At 39.1% G+C, this 26,191-nt stretch overlaps 1 protein-coding gene across 3 annotated transcripts in view; it reads right to left on the bottom strand.

Annotated features, from left to right (window-relative positions):
* AK8 (adenylate kinase 8) overlaps nucleotides 1-26,191 on the bottom strand; it is a 107,057-nt gene that overhangs the window by 77,038 nt on the left and 3,828 nt on the right. For all 3 annotated transcript variants that reach the window (XM_050926643.1, XM_050926640.1, XM_050926639.1), the window contains 4 exons: nucleotides 19,399-19,483; nucleotides 15,207-15,256; nucleotides 12,531-12,641; nucleotides 4,097-4,165 (listed from right to left, as the gene is read on the bottom strand). In XM_050926643.1, the coding sequence (XP_050782600.1) occupies nucleotides 4,097-4,165; nucleotides 12,531-12,641; nucleotides 15,207-15,256; nucleotides 19,399-19,483 (315 nt within the window). The remainder of the gene's footprint in view (nucleotides 1-4,096; nucleotides 4,166-12,530; nucleotides 12,642-15,206; nucleotides 15,257-19,398; nucleotides 19,484-26,191) is intronic.

The following is a 26,191-nucleotide window of genomic DNA, read 5'->3' as shown; positions in this document are numbered from 1 at the left end:
ATCACCTCCACTAGTGGTGACAACTGTGGAAACACTAGTGTACACAATGCACCAGCAGCTATCATTTCTGATTGACCATGGTTAAACAACATGCTTTTTAAAACACTAGTGGCAGTTTGTAACCTTGTCTATACTAGCGACCCCATCGCTTCCACTGCCAGTGGAGTTGCACCAGTGGTAGCTATGGTGGCAAATCTGAGTAAAAATAAAAACCTAGTACAGACACTACTTTCTTTGATAATGCAAGGACAGTGTGTCTAGTGATTAGCACTCAAAACTCCTGGATTTCATTCTGGGCTTTGCTGTGTTTTGTAATTATTTTTATTTCAATGGGTTTGGTCTCTGAGAACAAGCAAGCAGTTCCATCTAGCACTTTATAGCCATCAGGCATCTTACCTCCCAGTCTCCTGGTCTAGCCATTAGATCACACTCCCTGCCTTCCAAGTCAGAACTGTGTCACTATTATTAAGTGGCATGATAAGAATGCTGATTTTACTCAACTAGAGAAATATTAAAACGTTCATATCCAATTGTGGGGGCAACAATCGTACAATAAACTGAATCATTCCTTGCCATAGAATTGCCACAGATATCTGACAGTCTCATAGCACTACTTCGATATAAAATTTTGGTTGTTTCTATTCCCCCATTCTGCTCGGTTTCAATTATACCCACAGCTGACAATATTGGTTTCATTTGAGTTCAACAGTTAAATTATTTAATTTAAAATACCATATAAATGTACAAGACACTGTACTGTGTAGTTGGGTTTTTTAACACATTCTACACCTACACAGAAAGGCTTAATTCCAGCGTGTATTTAGTCCATTTATGCAGATACAGTAAATACCACCAGATATTTAGCCTGAAGGGATAAACATCTATCACCATTAAAAAAAAAAAAGGGCAGATCATCTTAAAAAAGCTCTAAGAGAAACTAAGCAGACCCAGATAATTCAAGTATAATGATTTGCAGTGCAGAAGTTTAATTCTACTTTGCAAATTCAAAATGAACAGATAAATTATGGATTAAGGCATACAGTATTTTGTACAGGAAAACTGACAACCGCTTCCCAGACATTTAGGTTTTTTCCCCAATTTCTTTACTAATTTATTTCTAACAATTCAAAATGATTGTTTCAAATCTTCCAGTGGTTGAGAGACGGAGAGTGTGCCATGACATGCTAAAATGCAAAGAAAATGAGCCATTTAAATAATGACCGGGGAGGGGAAGTCTTATACATAATGAACTGAAAAGCTATTCCATAGTTTTTTCAGTCCTGGACTCATACCACTATAGCATGAGGGTTCAAAGGGGAAATAACAGCTAGATTTAGGAAGGAGCATCAGCTTGATTAATAAAGTTGTGCCTTTCGTTATAGATGATGTAATTTAGCTATCTGGGGCCTGATTCATCATTATGCTACTCCAGTTTTATGCAGCTGTAATCCTATTGATTTCAAGGGAGTAACACCGGCATAAAACTAGATTAGCGTAGTGGTGAATCAGGTACTTGGTCTATGAATTTCCCTTTGTAAAATTACGGTATATATTTGTTTGGGGTTTTTTAATACACGGTAATTTGGAAAACAAATCTTATTGAAAGGTTACAAAACATACCCTGATTTTTTGGATGACTCCAGTCTCCTTAGTAAATACATATTTAGCTAAATATATATTCATGTGTTTTAAACCACTTTATTTCTAAAATATGTAGAAATAATGTAACAGGTTCTCAGATTCCAAGGGAAGAAGGAACCATTTTGATCATGTAGTCCAGGGGCAGGCAACCTATGGCACGCGTGCCGAAGGCAGCACACAAGCTGATTTTCAGCGGCACTCACACTGCCATGGTCCTGGCCTCCAGTCCGGGGGGCTCTGCATTTTAATTTAATTTTAAATGAAGCTTCTTAAACATTTAAAAAACCTTATTTACTTCACATAAAACAAAAGTTTAATTATATATTATAGGCTTATAGAAAGAGACCTCCTAAAAATGTTAAAATGCATTACTAGCACACAAAACCTTAAATTAGAGTGAATAAATGAAGACTCTGCACACCACTTCTGAAAGGCTGCCAACCCTTGCTCTAGTCTGACCTCATATAACAGGCCACAGAACTTACCCAACATAATTCCATTTGAACACCTTTTAGAAAAACATCCAAGCTTGATTTAAAAATTGCCAATCATGGAGAATTCATAACAGTCTTTGATAAATTGTTCCAGTGGTTAATTACCCTCACTGTTAAAAATGACACTTTCTTTCCGGTCAGAAATTGTCTAGCTTCAACTTCCAGTCATTGCACTGTGTTATACCTTTAGCCGTTAGATTGAAAAGAGCTTTATTAAATATTTTTCCCAATGTAGGAAATTACAGACTGTGATTTGTTTATTCCTTTGATGCCTTCTCTTTAGATTTGAATGGCATTACTTAAGGAATAAGATACAGCACAATGCAATTAATGGTACCACTGTGTGGCCTTCTGTGAACTGCAAATAGGTAACCATAGTGTATTAATGTCATTTTTTGCATTTGATTTTCTTTTTGTTGTTTTTTTAATTTCCACATTACCATGTAAATGGTTGCATGTAAACACTTTAAGTTCAGACTTCATAGTGGTAATGGAGTGAGCAATGGGACTGTGCACACTTTAGCTGTTGCTTGGCTGGAGAGCATTTTCTGCCACAGGACAGTACCACACCACTTACATGGTCATAGCTATATATTTGCAACAAAAATAGATAGAAAAGTTAACACAACCTGTGCCACAAAAATCTACCATCTTAAAGAACAAAATAGTGGCCCAAGTAAGTGGTATCCATTGTTTGGTGTCACCTGTGATGATGGGACCATGACATGTTATAATCATATTCTTGCCCCGGGTGTTTAAATGTGGTTGGTTTTGTAAAATAAACAAGGCCTCTATTTTTCCTTTTAAAACAAAAGCCTAGAATTTGCAGAACATTACAAAATGCAGTACAAATCATGGAAACACGGGCTACATGACATTTTTGGCACTTACAATTATCTCCTGTCCCTGATGTTAAGGCTGTTTTAGGAGAGGATTTTTCAGTATTTTAATAAGACATTATCCCAACATTAGCGGCTGTCTTTGCATTACTCAACGAACAAACCAGGCAGTGACGTCAAAAAGGGACAAGGTTTTATTAAATGGCAAACCTCAACATCCCTATGATGGCAGGAAGTGCCATCTGCAGGTGGGTAAACTGAGGCACAGTTCAGCTGATACACCACAAACTGCATGAATCTAACATAGACTGTGGTTTGTACACTCATTTTAGAAAAGTGCACCATATACTGCATAGTCTGTGTTATGGCATAACTTAGAAAGAGGCTTTATACCCAACAGACTGTTATGGGTCTAACAATCTTAATAATGGGCTGATTATTGACTCAATAAACCATAACAGCTTCTGCTGAACTAAAGGAAATACACAAGAGGGGGTTGGGCTTTCCTTTAGTCCAGATTCAAAGCACTCAGTTTGCCCAGTATTAATCTACTTCAGAAGTTCCAGTTTAGGACACCCTACTTACATGTATGAATTCCTTGCCCCCATGGGCATATTCAAGCATATTCACTTGCCCATTTCTGCAACCTAATAACGAACTTATTAATTATTACCTAGAAGAGTGTATGTTCAAATACAGCATTTCCTAGCATGGAGGGGGGAAAAAAAGATAAAGATGAGAAACAGAGGAGATTGAAATGAAATGATAAACATTAGGGCTCTTTAAAAATCTAAATCAATATATTGATTTTTATGTTTTTTCTGTTTATCTGTTTTGTCCACTATAACTCTGCCAGTTGCCCCAGGCAATCAACAAAGCTATGCTTGTTCAGCCTTTGATCATCTTGCTGCTATACGATTAGCATATGCATACTCTCATCCTCCCCTTTATCCTGTTAGTAAAGCTCCAAACTCCCTCCACGGATGTTCAAGAAAGCAATCCGCTCCTGAGCCCCTGTTGATTTGCCCTCATTCCCTCCTCTGCTCGGGACTTGGAATGCTAACTACTGTGTGTGAGTCGTGTAAGTGCTTATCCACTGGCCCTCCGAGGAGCAATTCTTACTTGTTTGATGCAGTCCACATTTGACAGACGCTCCTGGATCAGATTGGCCCACAGTGCATTGGGAATTTTCTAAAGAAAGAACAAAACAAAAAACAAAAAAAAGAGAAAGGCTGAATATTCACAGTGGAGTTCAAAAGGAATTTTATCATGAAGGCACTCTGGCTAAAGGTGGACTGAAAAGCCTTCTTAAAATAAATAAATAAATCAAACCGAGACCCCCAAATCATTAACACAACATATATGTTGAGTTAAAAATAACAGAGAAATTCATTTAAAAAATAAACTAAATGACTTTTTACTTGCAAGCTCTGAGTTCATGGTTCTGCATTTCCCCTACCAGGCCTAAACATGTCACGAACATGTAAATAGCCTCGAGATCCGCACTTCTACTATTGTGTTAGGCCACAATCCTGCAACTGAAGAAAAACCTTCCGCTCATGAGAAGTCCCACTGACTTCAGTAGAATTCTGGTCTACGTGCTGCTTTACAGGACAAGGTCTGTGGCATTAGTGATGTTATCAGCTGTAACATGGGACACAAAGAACCCTGAACTCAGCACTGGCAATCAGGGAGCACCTGATTTTCAAATATTGTGTTTTACAATCTTATATCTCTGCATTTTTTACATACATACCCTGATAATTTCCTGGGTTCTTTATATTTTTCCCCAAAGCATTTCTCCTTTTAAATTAAGGGTAACAATTTGGAAATATATCAGAGGAAAACAAATACAAATACCATAGGTTCATTAATAAGAGAAGTGGGAGACAGGAAATTGACAATGATTCTAAAAAGCTACTGAACGTTTTTTTTAATAACAAGGAAAAAAAGATGAAAAGCATACAGACAGTAAGAAAAAATGAAGAACGCTTTAAAAAAAAATCTATACTAATTCACCGAGTCTGGATGGTCTGCAACACAGATTACTAAATGAATTATTTGCTAACAAATGTACTGAGCTACTGACATTGTTATGAAGCCAAGGAAAACTGGAGAAACACCTGAGTATTGGGGGACACAAATAGGACATTAACTTTCCCAAAAAAGACGAAAGGACAATCCTGATAGTTACTCACTGAAAAACTAACTTAAACTACTGTTCGAAAAACCAAACAACTGTCCAAGAGGAAAATAATCTGTAAGCACCTACAGGATAATGGAACTACAAGCAATAACTAGCATGGTTTTATAAAAAAACAACTCATGCCACACAAACATGGTCGCTTTCTTCAATTAAATGTTAAAGACTTAAAGGGAAAACATAATGCAGGATCCTTGACTCAAAGAAACTGGATACATATTTTTTTCTATATTAGGCCACCTAGTGCATCCTTTGGTAAACCAAGACTGTTCCTTACCATATTTTGTCTGGAGCTTAACTCAGTGTAATTTTTAATGTACTGAGCAGTATGGGTTCCACAACTTCCCTTAGGAGAATATTCCACAGTCTTGTACCTCTTGCTATCAGGAAAGTTTTCTTGATAATCAATTTGAATTTCCCTTTCTTTATTTTATCACAATACTCCTAACTAATAACTCTTTGTATCTCCCTAAATAATGTGTGGTGTGTACGCCACATATCGGCAGACAGTTATCATGTCCCACCCCAGAAAGCTCTAGTTGTTAGTCAGACAAATTAAACATTAACAAAAGCTTTTCATCTTTCCTCATAATTAAAGCCCTTCAGCCCCCTATTCCTTTCAGTTACTCTTTTCTGTACTCTATCCAACTTGTCAATATCTTTATTTTCTGGCAATATTTCATAAGAAAATATCTTCCACGTCTGATAGCAGAAGAGATTATATCATTCGAGATGTTTAGTGATTTTTTTTCCTAATATTTGTTCCATTGTTTTACTAGGTTTACTCAGCAGCTACTGTCAGAAACACCCTTCTTTCTTTTTCTGAAGGCTTGTACCACAACTGTATTTCTCCATTACTTTAGTGCCTCCCATTTCTCCAAGGCTTTTCAAAAATAATGAATAATGGTTTGGTAAGTTTGTTAGCTAATTACTCTGACTCCATAATTGAGTCTCATTCTATCAGTGTTAAGATAACTATTAATTATTAAATTACTAGGGCAATTGCTCTTTTTTTTACTTAAAAGTCTTAGCTGACTGAGTATCCTCATAAAGGCACTGTACATTGGAAATTTATTTTTCTTTGGAAATTAACATATTAAGCCTTATTAGGTCATCCAGACGGGTGGATCTTAAAATCCCTTTCTACCACTTCTTATTCACTAGGGGCCTGATCCTACAATGACCTTTACACAGGCAGACCCCCAAAGGCCCACACAGAGTTCATTGCAGGATAAATACTTTAATTTTGCAGTTTTCCAAAATGTACCTTGCAGAAGTCTAAAACCTGCTGCTGCTCAGCAAAACCACTAATTACTCTGCTAAATCGAAGTAGCTCATGGTCCATGGTACCAAGCTCCCCCATTAATTCTCACAATCTCATTAAGTTCCCCATTATTAATAAGAACTAAATCCAGGATTACTTCTCTAGCTGGATATTCTACTTTCTGACTCAGAGTTATCCTCCATCTAACATAGGAAACTCTTTGATTATGTGCATTCGATGTTTGTCGTTCCAAACAAACATTTACAATCACCAGTGGGTTTCCCCATTCCTTGCTTTCACCACACAATCTGATGAGTGTAAACCTGAATAAAGTTTAGTTTTGGGGTTTTTTTTGTCCTTCTGGTTGAGGATGACATAATGAGTATAACTAGATGAAAGTGAACAACAGAAAATTTGGCTGAACATCAGGAAAGTTTCCCTAACAATGATCTCTGTTAGATCATGGAATAATTCCCAAAGGAAATGGTGAAAGCTCCATTATGCAAGTCATTTAAAATTATATGGACAAAGCATTTAAAAATATACCACAGAGAACAATGCTGCCCCGGCTGGGGAATAGCCAAGATGACCCAATTAGGTCTTTGTTATCTCTAATGTCTCCAGTTCTCAATCATTTTCCTAATATCAACCATTCACGAAGCAGCATTCAAGCAGGTGAAAGAGAAAAAGTGAAAGAAATTGCTCTGTTTCTTGAAAGTCGGCAGGTCCCATAGGGTGGTGCGTCAAAGCCTCCTGCAGCCTTTCACTGTTGGGAGCCTGGGTCTGTGACTTTTGAGTCTGTCATCTTCCAAAGGTGCGTCATGCTGCTATCAGAAACAGCTAGTGTCTTACTGACTTCTTTGATGTGTCAAGTCAAGAGAGGCTAGCAACTGCCAGGGGGTCCACTCTGCTAAGCCCTGCCAAACCAATTTAAATGAAAATTATTCTAACTTCTTTCACTGCAGTGGTAATCTTAACCCGCTCTTTTGACCAGAATTTGCTGGAGAAAAATAATCAAGAGCATATGTATGGGTGCTGCACTTCATCAGCACTCAAGCCAGATCTTTCTGAAGACTATGGCTCAATTCCAATTTAGTTTCCTGGTCAGTGAAGATTTCCCTAAGCAGTAGTCTACAAAATCACCACTCTGCTTAATATTTTAATAGGGCATATTCAATTACTACACTAAAAATGGCCAAATCTGATAGACAGCATCCGATAGAACACAGCTATTTAGAGCAATTCCTTGCCCCATCACAGCAAAATTACAGTAGGAGTTAACACACCGGTGTTATTACAAAAAAAACCCCCAAGTCTATTATGTTGTTAAACATCCTCCCACTGATCTGTGATCTCAGACATTGGTGCACATGCATGGTTGGTAACTGGGAAACTGTATTCCTACCTGCTACGGCATTCTGAGCCTGATCCAAAATCCATTGAAGTCAATGGACAAACCCACTGTTTGGAATGTTAGACTTTCCTAAAACGGTGATGTGGTTTTTGCCTTTAAAGACAAAAAAAAATTTATGTATACCTGGATTTGATCAGTTCTATTCATGATTCTACCTTATTAATGATGAGTATTGTGTTAGTCCAATGACAACATAATGCATACTCTGTGCACAGTCTTCCCACAAAAGCATTTGAGTAAAACCCTTACAAATGCTTTTTGATTATAGTGAGGGAACAGGGATGTTCCCTATATGTTCCAAATGGAGTTTCTTCACTTTCTTATTGCAAAAATGTCTGCATCTAGAACCTTCAAACTTGGCTTGTTTTATAATTCTCCCTGAGGAAAGAAAAGCATTCAAGTTTGAAGAAAACTGGTTTAGTATTTTAGAAGTCATAAAAGTTTCAATTCACCTTGTTCTCTCTCTCCCTTACACAGACGCATACAGATCTTTTTACATATTGTGATGGGGTGTGCATATCACACACTGGACAAGAGAGGATTAATCCCATGCTATGGGCAGCGGAAGTCCCCCCACTCAAACCATTCTGGGCATGCTCCAACTACTGCCTCAGCATAAAAGGGAGAAGCCCAGCTCATTCTAGGCTGAATGCCGTGGAGGGGAAGGACTTTTGGCAGAGACTGCAGCTGAAGAGCCGTCACATCCCTTGCCTACGGGACCTGGAGATCCTGAGAGTTGGACTGGAGGTCTATGGCCAACGAAGCCCCAGGGAATCCTCCACACTGAGGAGCCCAGAGACCCTGATGCCCCAGGGATTGAAGCTTCTGGAAGCACAGTAGGAAGTGAGCCAGGGAGGGTGCATGAGTGGTATCTCCCACTTGAGTGACATTCCCTGCTGACCCAGTAGTGGACCACACTGTTAGGGCCGTGGGTTGGGGCCCAGTGGAGTCAGGTGCGCCTGGGCCCCCCTACCCAGGTACTGGCTGATAGGCCACGTTGCCCTGAATACAAGGGCCACTGTAATTGACTCTGGCTGCTAGGCTGCGCTGCCCTGAATACTAGGGCCATTGTAATTGACTCTGGCCACTAGGCCGTGCTGCCCTGAATGCAAGGGCTGCTGTAATTAATTCTGGCCACTGGGCTGCCCTGCCCTGACCCCAAGGGCAGCCATATTGTCTCTGACCTCTGAGCTGTGCCGCTTTCAGCCTAAAGACGGTCAGGTAGACTGTAACCGTGGTGGTATCGCAGCTCCACCCTGGCCCAAAGGAGGATAGGGTGTACATACCACGCGACACATACATACAAAGATTAAAACATTTTCTATTTGTTCTTTTGTAGTGCCTTGTCTTGGAACAGATCAGATCACTGGGCATGCAAAGATAAGGATGCCTCTGTTTTTCTTCTCTTCTCTATTTCTTCTTTAAAAGCACAGGGAGACTATGCCGGTGCTGACTCACAACAGCAGAGCAGTTTTAAGTAACTACATAGTATGCAAATATCTGCACTACAATTTGCTACAGTCCAAAGAACAAACCTTCAAAAGCCCCTAAAATCAATAGTTGTTTCAACTTCTTGTTTTAGACAGTTGAAAAAAGAAGTAAATCTTTAAATACTTGATCATTAAACTTCACTAGAGGAATACCTGAAGGTGGTTTCTACTGTATTAACATTGTCCTAACTAGAGAAGAGGATATAATTTGCAACGATTTATCTAAAAATTGAGGCTCTACTTCCTTTCATGGAATATTTGTTAGCAGATCATGATTCTCTCAAATGTATCCAATATTAAAAAATATTTGACTTCTTTTTTGAATATTCGTAAATGTGGATTGATGACAGTTGGCTGTCACTATTTGAGCTCATTAGTTAGTGCCAGACCATGGGTCAGCGAAAGTTTGCATGAGCAAATTTAAAATTCAGTTTCTGAGAATAATCATACATTTAAAATCCCCATTCCATGAACTCCTGGGCCAGTAAAACTCAAATGCTCAAATTTTCACAGGAAGCAATGGGGCCAAAGTGAACTAATCCAAAAGTTTGAATAAATATTTGTGGAAATTTTTTTGCAATACGTGCCTAGCCCTAGTAACAATACATAGGTAGATTGAGTTAATGAATGCCTGAAATTTTTGGCCTTTGGGTTAATATAGACCTGGATACCTCATACACATGAAGTGAAATGATCACCTAAATAAATTAAACTGCAATGAATGATGTTCAAGGTGGACCTTACAAAACACAAGCTCATTTCATTTATTAAACTGCCTTGGAGAGGACTGAAATTTTTTAGTGCCCAGTTGTACATTGTCCTATATGAACTGTTCTGTATTCTAGTCTCTGCATACCCACCCTTTTCTTCTTAGTGCTAATGGGTGTTAAGTGTGCATATGGGATCAAATTTACCACTGGAATTATGGCCAATTATGCCAAAAGTGGGTTTAGGCCATGGACAGAAGGAATGAACAAGGAGAAAAAAAATTAAAAAAAAAACAAAAACAAAAATCTTTGAGGGTGATATTCTGGCCACAATTAAATCAGTGTCAAAGCTCCCATTGACTTCCATAGAGGCAGAATTTCATCCTTAGTCATAACACTCATATATGAAGAGTCAAAATCATGCAAGGGAATTGGAAAAATGATTTATGAAAGTCATCCCTCTAGTAGCTAACATCCTACAAACAAAGGTGTAAACAGCACAACACTAAAACACCACCAATTTCAGCTCTCAGATGCTCTTTGCCACCTGATTAGCCCTGACATCTTTGGCTTTCATCTTCCACACCATCAGTGTTTTAAAATCAAGTAAGCCCAAAAGGACACCCTTGAAAGTGCTTCTCTTCAGTCTGAAATATGTTAATAATTAGAGTAATTAAACCAAAGGGAATTTTGTTTTAAATTTCCCCTTCTCTAAATTGAGTTCATGAATCTAGTAAAATAATCTTTAAAAAAATCCTTCAAATTATTAAAGTTCATTTTCTCAATAAAAGCCGTTTTTACACCAACCTATTCTATCCCAGTCAAAAGCAGATGTTTGTAGGTAGTCTCAGTGATTTTGATGGACTTTTTCCTCACAAATCTTCAGACCAGGAGTTCTACTCAAGGCATCTCCAAACCTTATTCTTTGATTCAATGTAATAAATATAGGGTCTTATTTTTATTTTTTTTGTGGAGGGGAGGGTAAATGGGGTGCTGACCCAATTTATTCAGAACATCCTTCCCTCATTTCATTCTCTTCTGTCTTCACTAGCTGTCAACTCTGTAGGACTTACTTCACTGACCTACAAGGCAAGTAACTCTCATGTCAATACCATATCTCAAATCAACTGGCAAAAATGCTCATTGAACAACTTATTTCAAAAAGTCTTCCACAAGATATTAGGGAGGGGGAAAGAATAGCTCCAGAGTACTGGCCATAGATGATGGGTGGAAGGATTAATGAATTCAGAGCGAGTAGCGAAACAAATGCCCTTCTGAAGGTTGGTTGAAGCATTTAAATTTGGCCAGCCTAAGAACTGGGTATGTCTACACTGCTATGTAAGCCCAGGTTAGTAGAACTTGAGTTAGTTAACCTACAAGATCCTGGGTTTGGTAACCAAGGGCTTCAGCATCTAAATTCAACTGTAAGCCCAGTTTAGGAACCGTTGAACCCTGAGTCCCAATCTGGGACCCCAGTGTCTACGCTGCATGATGTGGACCTGAGTCCAACCACCCCTATCCCAGAATTCCTAATGCCTTCCCAAAACGTGGCCACTCTAGCCCTTTGTTCAGGTGCAGTGTGGGAAAACTTGACTGTCCACCAAATTTGACTGTACAGAGGACAAAAAAAGTCGGCCCATGGCATTGTGGAATACTTTTGGTGGACTCTGAGAGTGAGTCCAGTCTAGCTGCATCTTCACTACAAAGCAATACGGTTGGAATCCTGGGTCCTGGATCAGAGGTTCCATCCTCATGGGACCCTGGGTTAGCATGAATTGTGTTTAGACAGAAGGGGTGTTAGGCTTGAGCCTGAGTTTGAACCCTGGGCTTACGCTGCAGTATACACGTATCCTAAAAGTCCTCCTGACCCTGCTGCTGCCTCCTCAGCCTGAGCGCCTCTTGGGTTTGCACTCACCAAATGACTGGATTGGCACACTACTCTGAATTAGTGCACCAAGTACAGTATTTGTGTCATGCTACAGAAAAATCAACCCTACATAGCTAAGTAGCTCTGTCACATCAAAGAAGTGTTCTCCATGAACATATCTTCTGGAAGTATTTTGTACTGAAACAGACCCCAGAGAATAGTGCTTACTTAATGGAGATCATCAAACATGCTAAAACAGAAGAGGCTTTCTCCTGTGAAACCGTATAACTCTTTAAACAGTACAGTGCATACCCAGAAATGTATTTCCAGTATCTAATGTTAAGGTTTTCAATCGCTGCCAATCTCCCATCCCTGTCTGTGTCATAGTATATTTTTATCTCTGTTCATGTTATTATATGTAGCAAAAAGGTTATTTTCTCCCTATGGAAACCCCTTCACCTACAAATTTATATACTCATGTTCAAACCACCATTGATGCAAAACTTTGTACTTTAATCTGATCAAGTTGTCCACCATTTGAAATCATGGCAGTGTCATATAATTTGTCTTCCATAATGCACAGAGCTGGTCTGTTACCTCTCCCTACTTACCTGTCCTCTCTCTTGAAATGCCTTCACTTCTTTTGTCAGCTCTAATGTTTCTTCCAATAAAGTCTCCTGAGCGATACGAGGGGTATTCAATTGTTTACAAAGCCACGTTGCCTGGGGAAAGAAATGGGGGGGGGGAAGATGGGTGCAAAGAAAATACGTTTTCAGAAGCCCCACAGAAAGCAAAACAAGTCAGTATTTTCCTAGCCTCCAATTTAGACAAATAATCCATAACTGTAAGCTTAATAAGTACTCACATTGCAGAACAGATGCTTTGTTAATACGCAATTAAGGTTGTGAATACTTATCAGTAACTTAATGGGAAATAAAAGAATGCTGAAGTTTTCAAAACCACATATACTGAACAGCCAGGAAAATTTGAATTTAAGGTAAAACTTAAAAAAAGCAGAATATGAATATGCATTGTTAAAAAACACGTAAACAACCTTAACCCTGTATCCATGCCCCTAACGCTCCATCCAAATTAATGACACAACCTTATGCCTGCATGACATTTTCCTGGCTTAGAAAGTAATTAAATAGGTTTCTAATACCATAGAGAGACATTGAAAAATGAGCCAAATACTTCCATTACACTGTGACCATACTCAGCATAATTTGAGTAATACCCACCCACTCCATGGTCACAGGCTGTCCTCCATTCACAAAATGGCAACACCAAACACTTATCTTTTACACTTCATAAGCACAAAGGTTCCAATCCAAGGCCCATTGAAATCAAAGAGAGTATTTCCACTGACTTCAGCAGGTTTTGGACTAGGTCCGAACAACTCACCTAACCTCTTTCTCACTTTCCCAATATAGTTTCCTATACACACTTCAACTCAGCTATGTAAACTGTGGTATATCAGTCCAGGGAGGAATTTTGTAAAAGGTGTCTGGAGTTACAGACTTCTTAAACTCTATGGATGAACCACCAAATGATAATACTGAACCTGAGAAGTACTGAGCATCGCCAGCTCCCACTGACTACATAGGATTTAAGATGTCCCCCAGACATCAAGGGTCAGGAGCCAACCATGAAGGCATATATAGGGTTGAATAGGGAAGCTGGCTGTAGTATACAACAATACCTGTCGAACAAGTAACTATCTTTCAGGTAGGGTTCACTGGATGGTGGGGATATCAGGACAGAATTTAGATAATGTATGGTACTTTAATTCACTAATTACATAGTATTGTTTAAAATTTTAATTTAACTTAATTTACTAGCTTTTCAATGTTTTTTTTTAAATTCCACAGTTCTTTTAAAGTTTATTTCCTCCCTATTTTACATTTTTAATATGTATTTATAAATTTAACACCATTTTCACAAAGTTTTCTTGACTGGGAATTTCATAAACTCTTATAATCTTGTCAAGGGAAGATACCAGTACCCTGCCATATAATGGAAATATATATTTATATTACACAGAAAATAAACACCAGCGCAATTTCATTATTTTCAGTGGCATTGTACCCACGTAAATGAGTAGTATTGGCCCTGCAGCTGAACCAGTTAACAATTTTCTTAATGATGCACAGAGCAGATCAGAATCCAGCTCGCTATTTCACAACTGCACTATTTCTGCACTGCCAAAAGGAGAGGGGGAAAAAAAAAAAAACTTTAGACACTTATTTTTGTCCCTGAAATTTGCAAATGTGATTTTAAATACACACAGAGAATGGAAGCTGTTGAGAAAGGTGCTAGTTGTACACAGACCGTTTCTTTGGCAAGTTTAATTGCATCTGAAAAAAGTTTCGAAAAAATAAAAATATAAATAGATGTTAATTCTGAGAGCATAAAAAGCCATAACTGTTTTTTTGGAAAATACACTGTTATACTGTAGTCCTATAAACTGTAAAACTTTTAGATCAAAAGCAGTTGTGATAATTAACACATTTTAAATTCTGTGTGGCGCAACCTCCTTCTCCCCATCCCACCCACCACACACACACACACACACACACACACACACACACACACACACACACACACACACACACACACACACACACACACACACACAGTAGTACACTAAGAACCACACTTCAAAAAGTGGCCTCTAAGTTTGAGTGCCCAACTTTAGACACTCAGGGTAGAATTTTCAGAAGTGCCTAGGTGATTAAGGAACACTAACTTTTAATAGTATTTGTGCGCCTAAGTCACATAAGCACTATGAAAATCATATCCCTCAAGCCTGATTTTCAGAAGTGCTGAGCACCCAGAACTCCAACTTAATTGGGAGCTGTGGGTGATGATCACCTCTGAAAATCAAGCCCCAAATATCTAAAGTTGTACACCCAAAACTTAGAAAACACTTCTGAATATTTGAACCTAAGTGTCTTAAATCCATAAATGTAACAAGCCTGCCAGGTTGTTTTGTGTAGACACCCCTCCTTTCTCACATTTTTTCAGTTTCTCTGTTCTGAGGTGCCAGTGCTTCTGTCTAATCTAATCTAGACTGTCTGTCTGCCTGCCTGCCTGCCTATCACTGTGGTATCTAGGCACAGGCCAAAACTATGGCCCACAAAACAGGAATAAAAGTTATTTTTATTCTATTGTCACAAGACTTTTGACTTCTAAATACATAATTATTCTAGCATAATTGAACAAGAAATTCTAATTTGCAAACATATGGCAGTGCAGTGTTATAACACTTAAGGTAATATACTTACAATAGTGGTTTTTCCAGAGGCGGGTGGACCAAGTATACAAATTCTTGGAACTATAAAATAAATATACATGAATGTCAAGATGCAGAAAGGCAAGACACCTTTATTGTTTCTCCATATTACATAACATACAACATATGTAATTATACTGTAGCACAGTTACTTCACTGGGAGTTCTGCTTGAGTAAGGATTACAAGATTGGGGGACCAAGCTAGTCATGACTATGTCTTAATTTAATTTCCATAGTTAACACATTTAAGACTCTGATTTGACAAGGTACTTAGCACATATCTAGCTTTAAGAACAGACAGCTTATTTGTAACTCACATAAACAGGGCATAAATACTAAATACTTGTATTTCTAACTTTGCTTTTTATTCCCAACATGTTGAATGGTTTCAATCTGATACATCTTACAGTATTTTAATTTTGTATATGCAGTATGATGGCCAATTTCAAAGTGTATAGTTTCTTATTTTACTACTTTGTACTAATAATGCATTTCCTTTTCATTTTTAGAAAATGAAACACAAGTAATGTAATTTCAGCTCACACTTTTCTCTAGACAGGTTATGTCATGGATCAAGAAGGTTTATACACTGTAAAATGGGCACTTTTCTTTGCTATTGCGGATAGCTACCTCGTGGGTAGAAACAGGAAAAAAATGTATAAGGAACATTTCTCAGATTGTCTGTGGGACACTAAAACTTTTCACAGTCACAAGAGAAAATGGGCTACTCCACATTTCTCCTCTATCCTTTTATCCACTGCCCTTCATTTCTTTAGTCAGTATTAAGTTCCATTTTTTTCTCCTTTTGTGTTTATCTGCCGCATGTCAGTGTCCCTTCCATGCAGAGGGGATGCAAGATGAAAGGAAGGAACAAGAGTTACTTGCCATGGCAGCAACCTCTTTTCCCTTAGCACACAAGTTCCTGTTTCATCTCTGCTAGTATTTATTAGTGCCATAGCTGTACAAGGCGATCTAAAGAATAAAAAAAAACTGGATAAGGTCCCAGTCCCAAGAATTTACAATCATATAGACAACACAATGATTATTCTAATTTTACAGTGATGTAGGGAAGGATCAGTGGCGTGAAAAAAACAAAGAGAAAGGGGAAATATCACTTGAGAAAGATTTGAGGCTTTTCTGCATGCATGCATTTTGGCTGTGATCCCTTGAATTGCTACATTAACATTTTGGGTTTTTCTTTCCACTTTCCATTGTGGGGAGAGAAGGTATCAGGCTTGAGAGCAGTGACTGATAGGTATTTATTGGCAGTAGTATGGGTTAAAGAAGATGAGTTGGGGGATCTATCCAGCCAAAAAGCTCTCCAGGTCATGACAACAAAAAGGAATATACTCTCTGATCTCGGCAGACAGGAAAGGATGGGAAACATAATTTTATGAGGACCTTCCAAACACTTAAGAGCAGCTGGGCAGGTGCAATTTTTAAACATTCATAAAACCCAAATTACAGCTTCATCTTTACAAAGTTATTTGACGGAGAAGGTTTAAGGAAAACTCCCCCCGTATTGGTTCTTGCAAGCGCAACAGAACTAGTACACAATGTCGAAAAATACTTTAAAAGGATACATCGGCTGTTTTTATCACCTAATTTCTTTCAAATGTAATGTGATTAAATCCTAGTTTCTTAAAATCTAATACCTTGAAACTCCAACCCGGTGCTGGAATTATTTATAAACAGCGTCATAAAAGAGTGCTCGGGTGCCAACACTAATCAACTTCTTCAAACCACTTCAAAGAAAATCAAAGAACCTTTCCATCCACAGATCCTTTTGAGGTTTAACTAGGAGCATGATTTAAAATTCACAAGAAAACCCTTAGGTATTGAAGCTTTAATACACAACTTTCTTGGACAAACGTTTGATGAAAAACGAAACGTACCATTATATACACCATATCATGCTTTAATATTGCCCAGGGCTACTGTAAACGCTCACTTTGTACTAAATCTGGTTTTCTCTCTGCTTAGTGGCTGGCAGCAGATGAGGCAGTGTAATGCACTGATTTACTCATTTGCACACTTGTAAGAATCTTCTAAGGCATTTTTCCCTAAACATATGACACCAGGGCACAACCAGAGCATCACTGTATGTAACGTTTAACCCCTCAGATCAGCACAGTTAGGATTAAATGCTTGATGTCTACACAGGCAGCTAAATGAACCCTGAGAAATCTGTACAACACCTTTTGCTTTGGTAATAAACCACATCTCAGTGTTGAATCTTGAGATGTTACAGATTTTACTTTTCCAAGCTGTCTTAACGTTTAGCATTCAGGTACAGTTTTCGGGGGAACTGAATTATTCCTGGTACAATGCAAAAGGATGGACTGGACTCAGTAGGGGTCCCTTCAAGTCCAAATGATTCTGTGATTAATATTAATGCAAAAAAAATCACTTAACTTGTAAGGCAACTTCTCTGTCGAACCCATATATACAGAAGTATACAAGACACGACTAACATTTTTCCAGAATTTTGTAACATTTCATCATAGGCATGGTTATATAGGAAGTACTCACCAAAAAAAACAAACGTTACTTGGATTTTGGAAACCTTTTATTAGCACAAACCCAGATAAAATGTATAAAACTGACTTCTTTGCATTAAAAAATAGCTTAGTCATCACATTGTTCTAGCTTTTAAGAACAATCACATGAAAGAACAATACCATATAGCCTTGAGTATGAGAGCCCAGTTACCTAATATTTGACCCAAGAGCTTCTCAGCATTGTTGTAAGTTATAATCATTAGGTTTGTTCGTATTTTGTAAAGAGTGCTTTAGATCCTATTATTAATTAAAAAGATTTTCTGACTTCACACCTGGGGTAGCTGCAATACCTTTTTCCCACATCTCTGTTTGAAAATTTCTCTGGGGCTAAAACTGTCTAGCAAGGCAAGATCATGAAAATTCATCACTTTACTGATGGCTCTAATAAGGGTTTTTTCTTCTAAAGAGTCAGCACCTTCCACCATGATCAAAAAGTAAATATCAACTCTACTACAGATTTCTCTTACATTGTTTTCCATAAAATTTACTTTTAAAACAACATTTAGGCTTTAATTTTAATTGGAGTTCCTTCCACGTCTTAATAGATTCTTTCAAACCACAAACAGATACCAGTTTTGCATTTGACAAACAATTGCTGTGGTTCTATCTTTAGCCTCTTATTTTACTGATGTCATGAATGGCAACCTGCTTGATTCTGTTCAACTAATAATGTGAGGTTAAAGAACAAGCCTTAGCTCAGTGTGATGGAGATTTATCAGCATTTTATAAAATCCCATGAAACTCCTCAACTGTGTACTGTCAACGGGGCTGGAAAACAGATCAGATTTCTCATGCTGCCCACATCAGAACAGGCTGGACACAATTTGCAGGAATTGATTTTTGCTATTTAACCGCATTTCAATCGACATCCATCTGATCATTAAGTAGAAAGAGCTCTTAGCATCTCTTGTGATAATGATTTCATTGATGCTGCAGCAGAACTTTCATAATGGTTTACTATGGTTTTAAAGAAACATCAAAGCAACATGACACCAGCTACTCCTGACAGCTCATGCGGAACAAAATTATAGTTCAGTTGTGCATCTCCAAATATAATCTGCCTAAGGGTGAACAGTTTGTAAATCAAATAATTTGATTGAGTGTACATGCTTTTATTGTGCAGAATACATACTTCTTATTCAATTTATCAGGTTTTGTTATACACATGGGTAGGCATGCTTGCTGTTCCTTCATCTGAGATGCCACTGAGCCGTGGAACTCATTAACAGTAGAAAGTAACTAAGTACTCAGAAAAACAGAGAAGCTGCCAGCCCAGGTAGAATGGGAAACCAATTGTACACCTGACAAAAGGGGTAATTAGCGAGTTTAAAGACAACAGGAAATATCAGATGGGGCACAGAAAGCATTAATAATTGATACACTAGAACTCTTTGTTATTCCCTTAGAGGATTTCATTTTTAACTGTTCAAGTGCATTTTTATTAGATTATCCACTAGAAAAGAAATTAAAAATATCTTACCAATAACCATTCCAAATGGCTTACAAAAATTTGAGGGACAGGCTGAAAACTTTTACCTACCATTTGCCAACTGAAGTAGAGCTTCACAACAATGCTTTATAAATCAGGAGTTGAACTACATATGGTCTCTCATTTTCACTTACCATGATCATTGTCTTGCTTTAAGTGGCTTATCATATACTGGATGGGCTCATCAGGTTTATGGATTAACAACCCTTCAAGCATGTTCTGAAAATAAACAGGACAGACTCAGCAGGAAATTTAACACACCCATAGTAATAATAACAAAGAAATAATAATAATAATGATGATGATAATATTTTGCATTTCTATAGCAAGCTTTCATACGAGGACCTCAAAGAGATCGATATTCATTCATCTTCTTAAATTCCTGTGAGGTAGGGAAATATGAAGCGTATTTTAGAGAGGGCCAGACTAAGTACATACAGGTTAAAGATGATTTGCGAAGGAAAATAAATGGATGTGGGTCCCTTTTATTATTTCTGATGCAGCAAGAAGGCCTTAAAGATTTGGGGGACGTTATTTATTTTATTTACAACCTCCCACCCTACCCTTATCTGATTTACCCTAAAACTACCAAGAATTTCACGTATAGTCTTCCCTGTTCTTGCTGGAAGGCTTCTTGAAGAACACAGAAACGTGGATTGTGAGCTCTCTCAGACCTTCATTGAAAGGGCAGGATGTTGACATCCTTTCTCCCAAACGTTTCGCAGCCAAGTCAAGGCAGTGTTAACACAAAACTAATTTAAAAATAAGGACTTGTGACTAGTGTAAATAAAAGTAACTTTCCCTCTTGATCAGTTCTCACGTACTCTTTCAGTCATAATCGTACAAGTTCTCCAGTAGCCTATAAGGCTTTGAAGGCAGACAAGACCTGAATTTCTGTTGTAAAAAACCCTGCCTTGAAAAAATGTTTTTTCACGTCGTCTTCATACATCATAAAGAACCAAAAAAAAAAAAAAAAAGAAAAGAGAGAGAGAGAGAGAGAGAGAGAGAGAGAGAGCACAAGCTTCTTTCCACCACACGCATCACCTTGCAGGTCACGTTTCCACTACTCAGCTTCATACAGGATCTGATCCAATTCCCACTGAAATCAATGGGTATCTTTCCACTGACTTCAGAATAAGATCCAGGAATCCTAACTTTCAGACACTCTTACTGTAACTACAGAGCACCACTCCATCACAGCAGATAAGTCCATAACTAGACCTACATGTGAAAAATTACTCTAATATTACTCCTTAGTTTTACAGTGATAGAATTTTACGGTGATAGAGTAGTGCATATTATTTCTGGTAGCAGGCAACAACGCTCAGGAGGTTAGCCTATAGGAATAGACCTAACTCAATAAAACCTCCTTCCATTTTCTGTGATACCTAAGGATTGGTCTACCCTAACAAAGTTAGTTTGACAGAAGTTGCCTCACGTCAACTATTTATTCATGTGTCTACACTCAGCGTGTCTCTTGCTGATGTAAACACCCCATTCTTGAGAAGCAGTAACACCACCTCCCCAAATGGCATTGATTCATGGTTGATGTACCATGGTCAACACAATGCAAAGTAGACATTGCGTGACATATATCAACCTTACCACTCCCCCAGCAGCTGTCGCACAATGCCTGACAGCGATCGCTCTGATCACAATTGTGAACTCCACTTCCCAGGTCATGGAGACCGGAAGCCAATCCTTCCCCACCTCGATTTCTGTGTATTTTTTAAATGCCATTTCCTGACTGCCAGCTTGGCGAGACACACCTAGCTGCTCTCTCTAGTTGTGTGCAACTTTCCAGCCGACCCTGCTGGTCATGGTTATAGACATGCTCCTTGCCTCCAGTATCCAGGAGGTTCTGGATTTCCTGGGCCTGAGGAGAGAAGAGGCTATGCAATCACAGCTAGAAACCACTTGTAGAAACATGGACATCTACAGAAAGATTGCACAGGAGACGAAAGCAAAAGGGTATGACAGGGATCAGCCGCAGTGACATATAGAGGTAAAGGAACTGCAGCAGGCATATCATAAGGCCAGGGAGGCCAACAGTCAATCTGGTGCTGAGCTTCAGACCTACTGCTTTTACAGGGAGCTGCATGCCATACCAGAAACCCCACCAGCACCCTGCGAAGCACCATGGGTTCCTCAGTGGAGTCCAAGACCAAGGCTGTGAACAAGGCGAGGGGGAGTCCAGCTATGGGTGAGCCAAGATATATTCAAGTCTCTACCGCAGTCTAGCCAATCCTGCCAGCCAAGCCCAATCTGGGGGAAGAAACCAGGATAAGCACATACATGTATTCCCCCATAAAACGTTTAAATATGAAGATGGAACCCAGCACAAACCCAAGTTAGCAGGACACAGGTATCTGCTTTTCACTGTTTCGCTCGTATGAAAAGACACAGAGGTACAATAATCAGAAGTAGAGTTATCTGCTTTTCATTCCCTTGTATTGTTAGGTTGGGTGGGGTGGGATGGAATGATATGCTGAACAGTTCATTTATGTATACCGGGATGTCCCTTATAACCTTCTGAGGGATCTCAATGAAACTTCCATGGAAGTACCCTGCAATCCTTTCCCAAACAATATGAGGAAATGCTGCTTTATTTCTCCCTCCTCAGTAGGACACTTTCCTACGCCACTCTGCAATGACTTCAGCAGGCACCACTGTGGTAAACAGGCTTGCAGGATAAGGGCCTGGGCAGCTTCAGGACACCATCAGCAGCTGTGCTCTCTGTACCTTTGTTAGTCTCAGGAGCAAGATAACAGCTAAAATCACCACCACCTGCGGAAAACAGCACCTGTACACAGTGCCACTGCCCTGTACTCATACTCATGGAAACAGGGATTGAATTTTTTTTGGTTTACTTAACCAAACGATTCACTCTTCACCCTACCCTCTCCTCACCCTCAGCAAGCCAGACTCACTACGGCTGCAGCTAGACAATGATGTTGTGCAGAGATGCACGAAAGCTGAGGTGTCTTGATTGAAGCGTATCTGATTTAAAACTTTTATGAGAATAGGGGAAAGGAGTTCTGAAACTTATCTTTTGCTTCCCTTTGTGACTGTAAACACAATGATACATCTGTCTGTTTTATCTGTAGCTGCTGCCATTGCAGCCTTGAAGGGTGCCCAATCACACCTCACACTCTGATGAGAAGAAAGAAGCAGACTTGGGAGGACATGTGCAGTGAGATCCTGCAAGCCAGTGCTGTCTTGGACCACAAGCAGAGGGTTTGGCAGGTGAATATAGAAATCAGCCTGGAGAAGGAAAGAGCAGACAGGAGAAAGGCCTCGGAGTCCCAGCAGGAAAAGGAGAGGGAGATGTCCCAGGATAAAATAGGGCATCTCAGGCAGCAAATGCAAATGTTGCAGACTCCTGTTGTCCTACAGGTCCAACAGTCAAGTGGTCACCTCCCCCTGCAATCAATGGAGAACTCTATTTCACCAGCTCCCTACGCCCCCCATGGCATCATGGGCCACATCTCTATCATTACCACTCCATGCCAGGGGACAACAACAAAAACCACAGCTTCACACATACTGGCCTGTGAGAATCATGCTTGATGTATGTTTGGCAGAAATGAATTGAAATTGCTAGAAAACACTCATGTCCTTCTAATTTTAAAGCTCTATTCTGTTTTATTTTATAAGTTTGCACTGTATTGCTTTTTAACTGCACATTACTCTTTGCACTGTTTTTGTTACACAATACATCTTTATTTTTTCGAAATAAATTAATCTTACTTCATAACATATACAGCAGACTACCTAGTGCTATCAAAAACACACAAATTGTAGTTGAACAGGATCACAGAATTCATAGGTTCAGTGCAAAACACACTGTAATACTTTTAAATGTCCAGTAAACAGTGTGATATTCATAAATGTACTCTACAATTGCAAACACTCCCCAAAACATCAGGGACAGGCAAAGCACAGTCCAGCACAGCATACTAACCACGTTGACTGTTTAAGTGCTCTTTCAAAGCCTCCTTCAGCACCTGCATAGCTCCCTATTGAGCTCTTGTATAGCCCTGGTGTCTGGCAATTCAAAGTCAGCAGACAGATGCTCCACCTCTACCTTCCCCCTTTGCCTCACAGATATTATGCAGGACAAACAGGCAGCTATAACATTGGGATATTTTTCTCACTGAGAGCTAATTTAGTGAGTAAACATCACCAGTGTCCCTTCAATCCACCAAAACCACATTCAATTATCATTCTGCACCTACTGAGCTGGTAGTTGACTCTTTCCTTGGAACTGTCGAACTGGCTAGTGTAAGGCTTCATGAAATGGGTTCCTCAGGATCACTATTGGCATTTCATCACCACAAATGGTAATCTGCCAGTCAAGAAAGAATGTCCCTGCTTGCAGCTTTCTGAACAGTCCTGTGTTCTTAAAGATACAAGCATCATCCACCTTCCCTGACCAGCACATACTGATATCAGAAAAATGTCCCTGGTTACTCACCAATGCTTGCATAACCATAGAAAAGTAGCCCTTTTTCTGATGTACTGTGTTGCAAGGTGGGATGTGGCCAAAATATGGATGTGCATGCCATCTATCACCCCACTGCAGTTTGGGAACCTCACAGCTGCAAATCCATCTGCAATGTTGTGCACATTGCTGAGAATCACAGTCCTGGATAGCGAATTAACCAACTCCAAAATTATTTCCCACTAAGCAGTGGAAATCCAGTGTTGCAAGCAGGCACAGTGCAATCACCACTCGTTTCTCAAATGTCAATGCAGCTCTCATTCTGGTGTCCAGGCTCTGGAGGGCTGGTGTGAGCTCAGCAGACAGATCTAAGAATGTGGCTTTTTGCATCTGGAAGTTCTGCAGCCACTGCTCGTGATTCCCAACCTGCATTGTGATGTGATCCCACCAGTCTGTGCTCATTTCTCTGACCCAGAAGCAGTGATCCACCACTTGCAGCTGCTCCGTGAACACCATCAATCTTGAACTGGTTTTGCTATGCCCATTAGCACTCCCTCCTCAAAGAAATTATCCTGTCCCCTACTGTTGCCGTACTTCCTGCGGCTCTGCAATTACCTGAGGATCATATGTCCTGTGTTTGCAATGTTCATAAAAATAGTGCAGAGCTGTGCGGGCTCCATGCTTCTGTCAGAGATAGCAGGCAGCGATAAGTGCCATGAAGGTTTATGACATTTTAACAAAAGGTCTGAAAATTATGTCATATGGGTGGCATTATGGAATGGTGAAAGTTGCATGATGGGAACTTATCATAGGACTGGAAGGGACCTCGAGAGGTCATCTAGTCCAGTCCTCTGCAGTCATGGAAGGTTTAAGTATTATCTAGACCATTCCTGGCAGGTGTTTATCTAACCTGCTCTTAAAAATCTCAAATGTTGGAGATTCCACAACCTCCCTAGGCAATTTATTCCAGTGCTTAACCACCCTGATAGTTAGAAAGTTTTTCCTAATGCCCAACCTAAACCTCCCTTGAAGCAATGAACTTAAATTGCAGCTTGTCCTATCCTCAGAGGTTAAGAAGAACAATTCTTCTCTCTCTTTTGTAACAACCCTTTGTGTACTTGAAAACTGTTATGTCCCCTCTCAGTCTTCTCTTTTCCAGATTAAACAAACCCATTGTTTTCAATCTTCCCTCATAAGTCATGTTTTCTAGACCTTTAATTATTTTTGTTGCTCTTCTCTGGACTTTCTCCAATTTGTCCACATCTTTCCTGAAATGTGGCACCCAGAACTGGACACAATACTCCAGCTGAGGCCTAATCAGCCCAGAGTAAAGCAGAAGAATTAATTCTCGTTTCTTGCTTACAACACTCCTGCTAATACATCCTAGAATTATGTTCACTTTTTTTGCTAAAGCATTACACTGTTGACTCATATTTAGCTTGTGGTCCACTATGACCCCCCAGATCCCTTTCTGCAGCGCTCCTTCCTAGGCTGTCATTTCCCATTTTGTGTGGGTGCAATGATTGTTCCTTCATAAATGGAGTACTTGGCATTTCTCCTTATTGAATTTCATCCTATTTACTTCAGACCATTTCTCCAGTTTGTCCAGATCATTTTGAATTATAATCCTATCCTCCAAAGCACTTGCAACCTCTCCAAGCTTAGTTTCATCCACCAATTAATCCTTATCTCCCAAAGTTCTGTGTTCAACTCATTTCTACACTAATAAAATCTCGCATCCAAAACTTTCCTATCTAAAAGTAGGAAACATAATGAGCCTCAGTTACACTTATATCCAAAACCCCATTTATCCAAATAAATTCCACATCTCCTGTTCCATTTTGATAAACTGAGTGTGTGAGGGAAAAGGAATCTACAGCATATCTGCCTGACTTTTCAATATTCATGCTGTTTAGCTTTTGTATTTTATCCAGTTTGGACAATGAAAATAAACTAACCAGTTTCACTTGCAAGTTCTCATGCTGCAATGTCTGAGTAACAAACACCACAGGAAAATATTTGAATCGCAGGGAAAAAAATTGTTTTCATTGGTATTACAGCATAAATACATGAAAAATATACTATGTTTTTCAAAAATGATTTAAAAAACCCGAATTTGGACCCTACGTTTACCTGATAGTGATTCTTTAAAGATTATAAATAACAAACCCAGAAAACTGGCAAAGTTATAATGACACATGGTTCTTTGAGCTGTTGATGATTATTACTTCTATGATTCTAAGCCTCGGTGCTGCAATCACTTATGCACAAACTTAATTTTACTCACATGTTTAAGGTTAGGTAGATGCATAAATGTTGAAGAGTTGGGGCTATTATTTACAGGTGTGTTTGTTTGTGCCCTCAGATGGCTAACAAAGCTGTGATCTGAGCAGATCCAGATTCGTTCTTAGCAGTCCAAGAAGGATTTTCTGTGATGTGTGGTCATGTTGGTGTTTTTCACCTCTCTGGCATGCAGAATGAAG

This window comes from Gopherus flavomarginatus, chromosome 17 (assembly GCF_025201925.1).
Source record: "Gopherus flavomarginatus isolate rGopFla2 chromosome 17, rGopFla2.mat.asm, whole genome shotgun sequence".
In the NCBI taxonomy this organism is placed as follows: Eukaryota; Metazoa; Chordata; order Testudines; family Testudinidae; genus Gopherus; species Gopherus flavomarginatus.
This window is presented reverse-complemented; position numbering and strand designations above follow the sequence as displayed.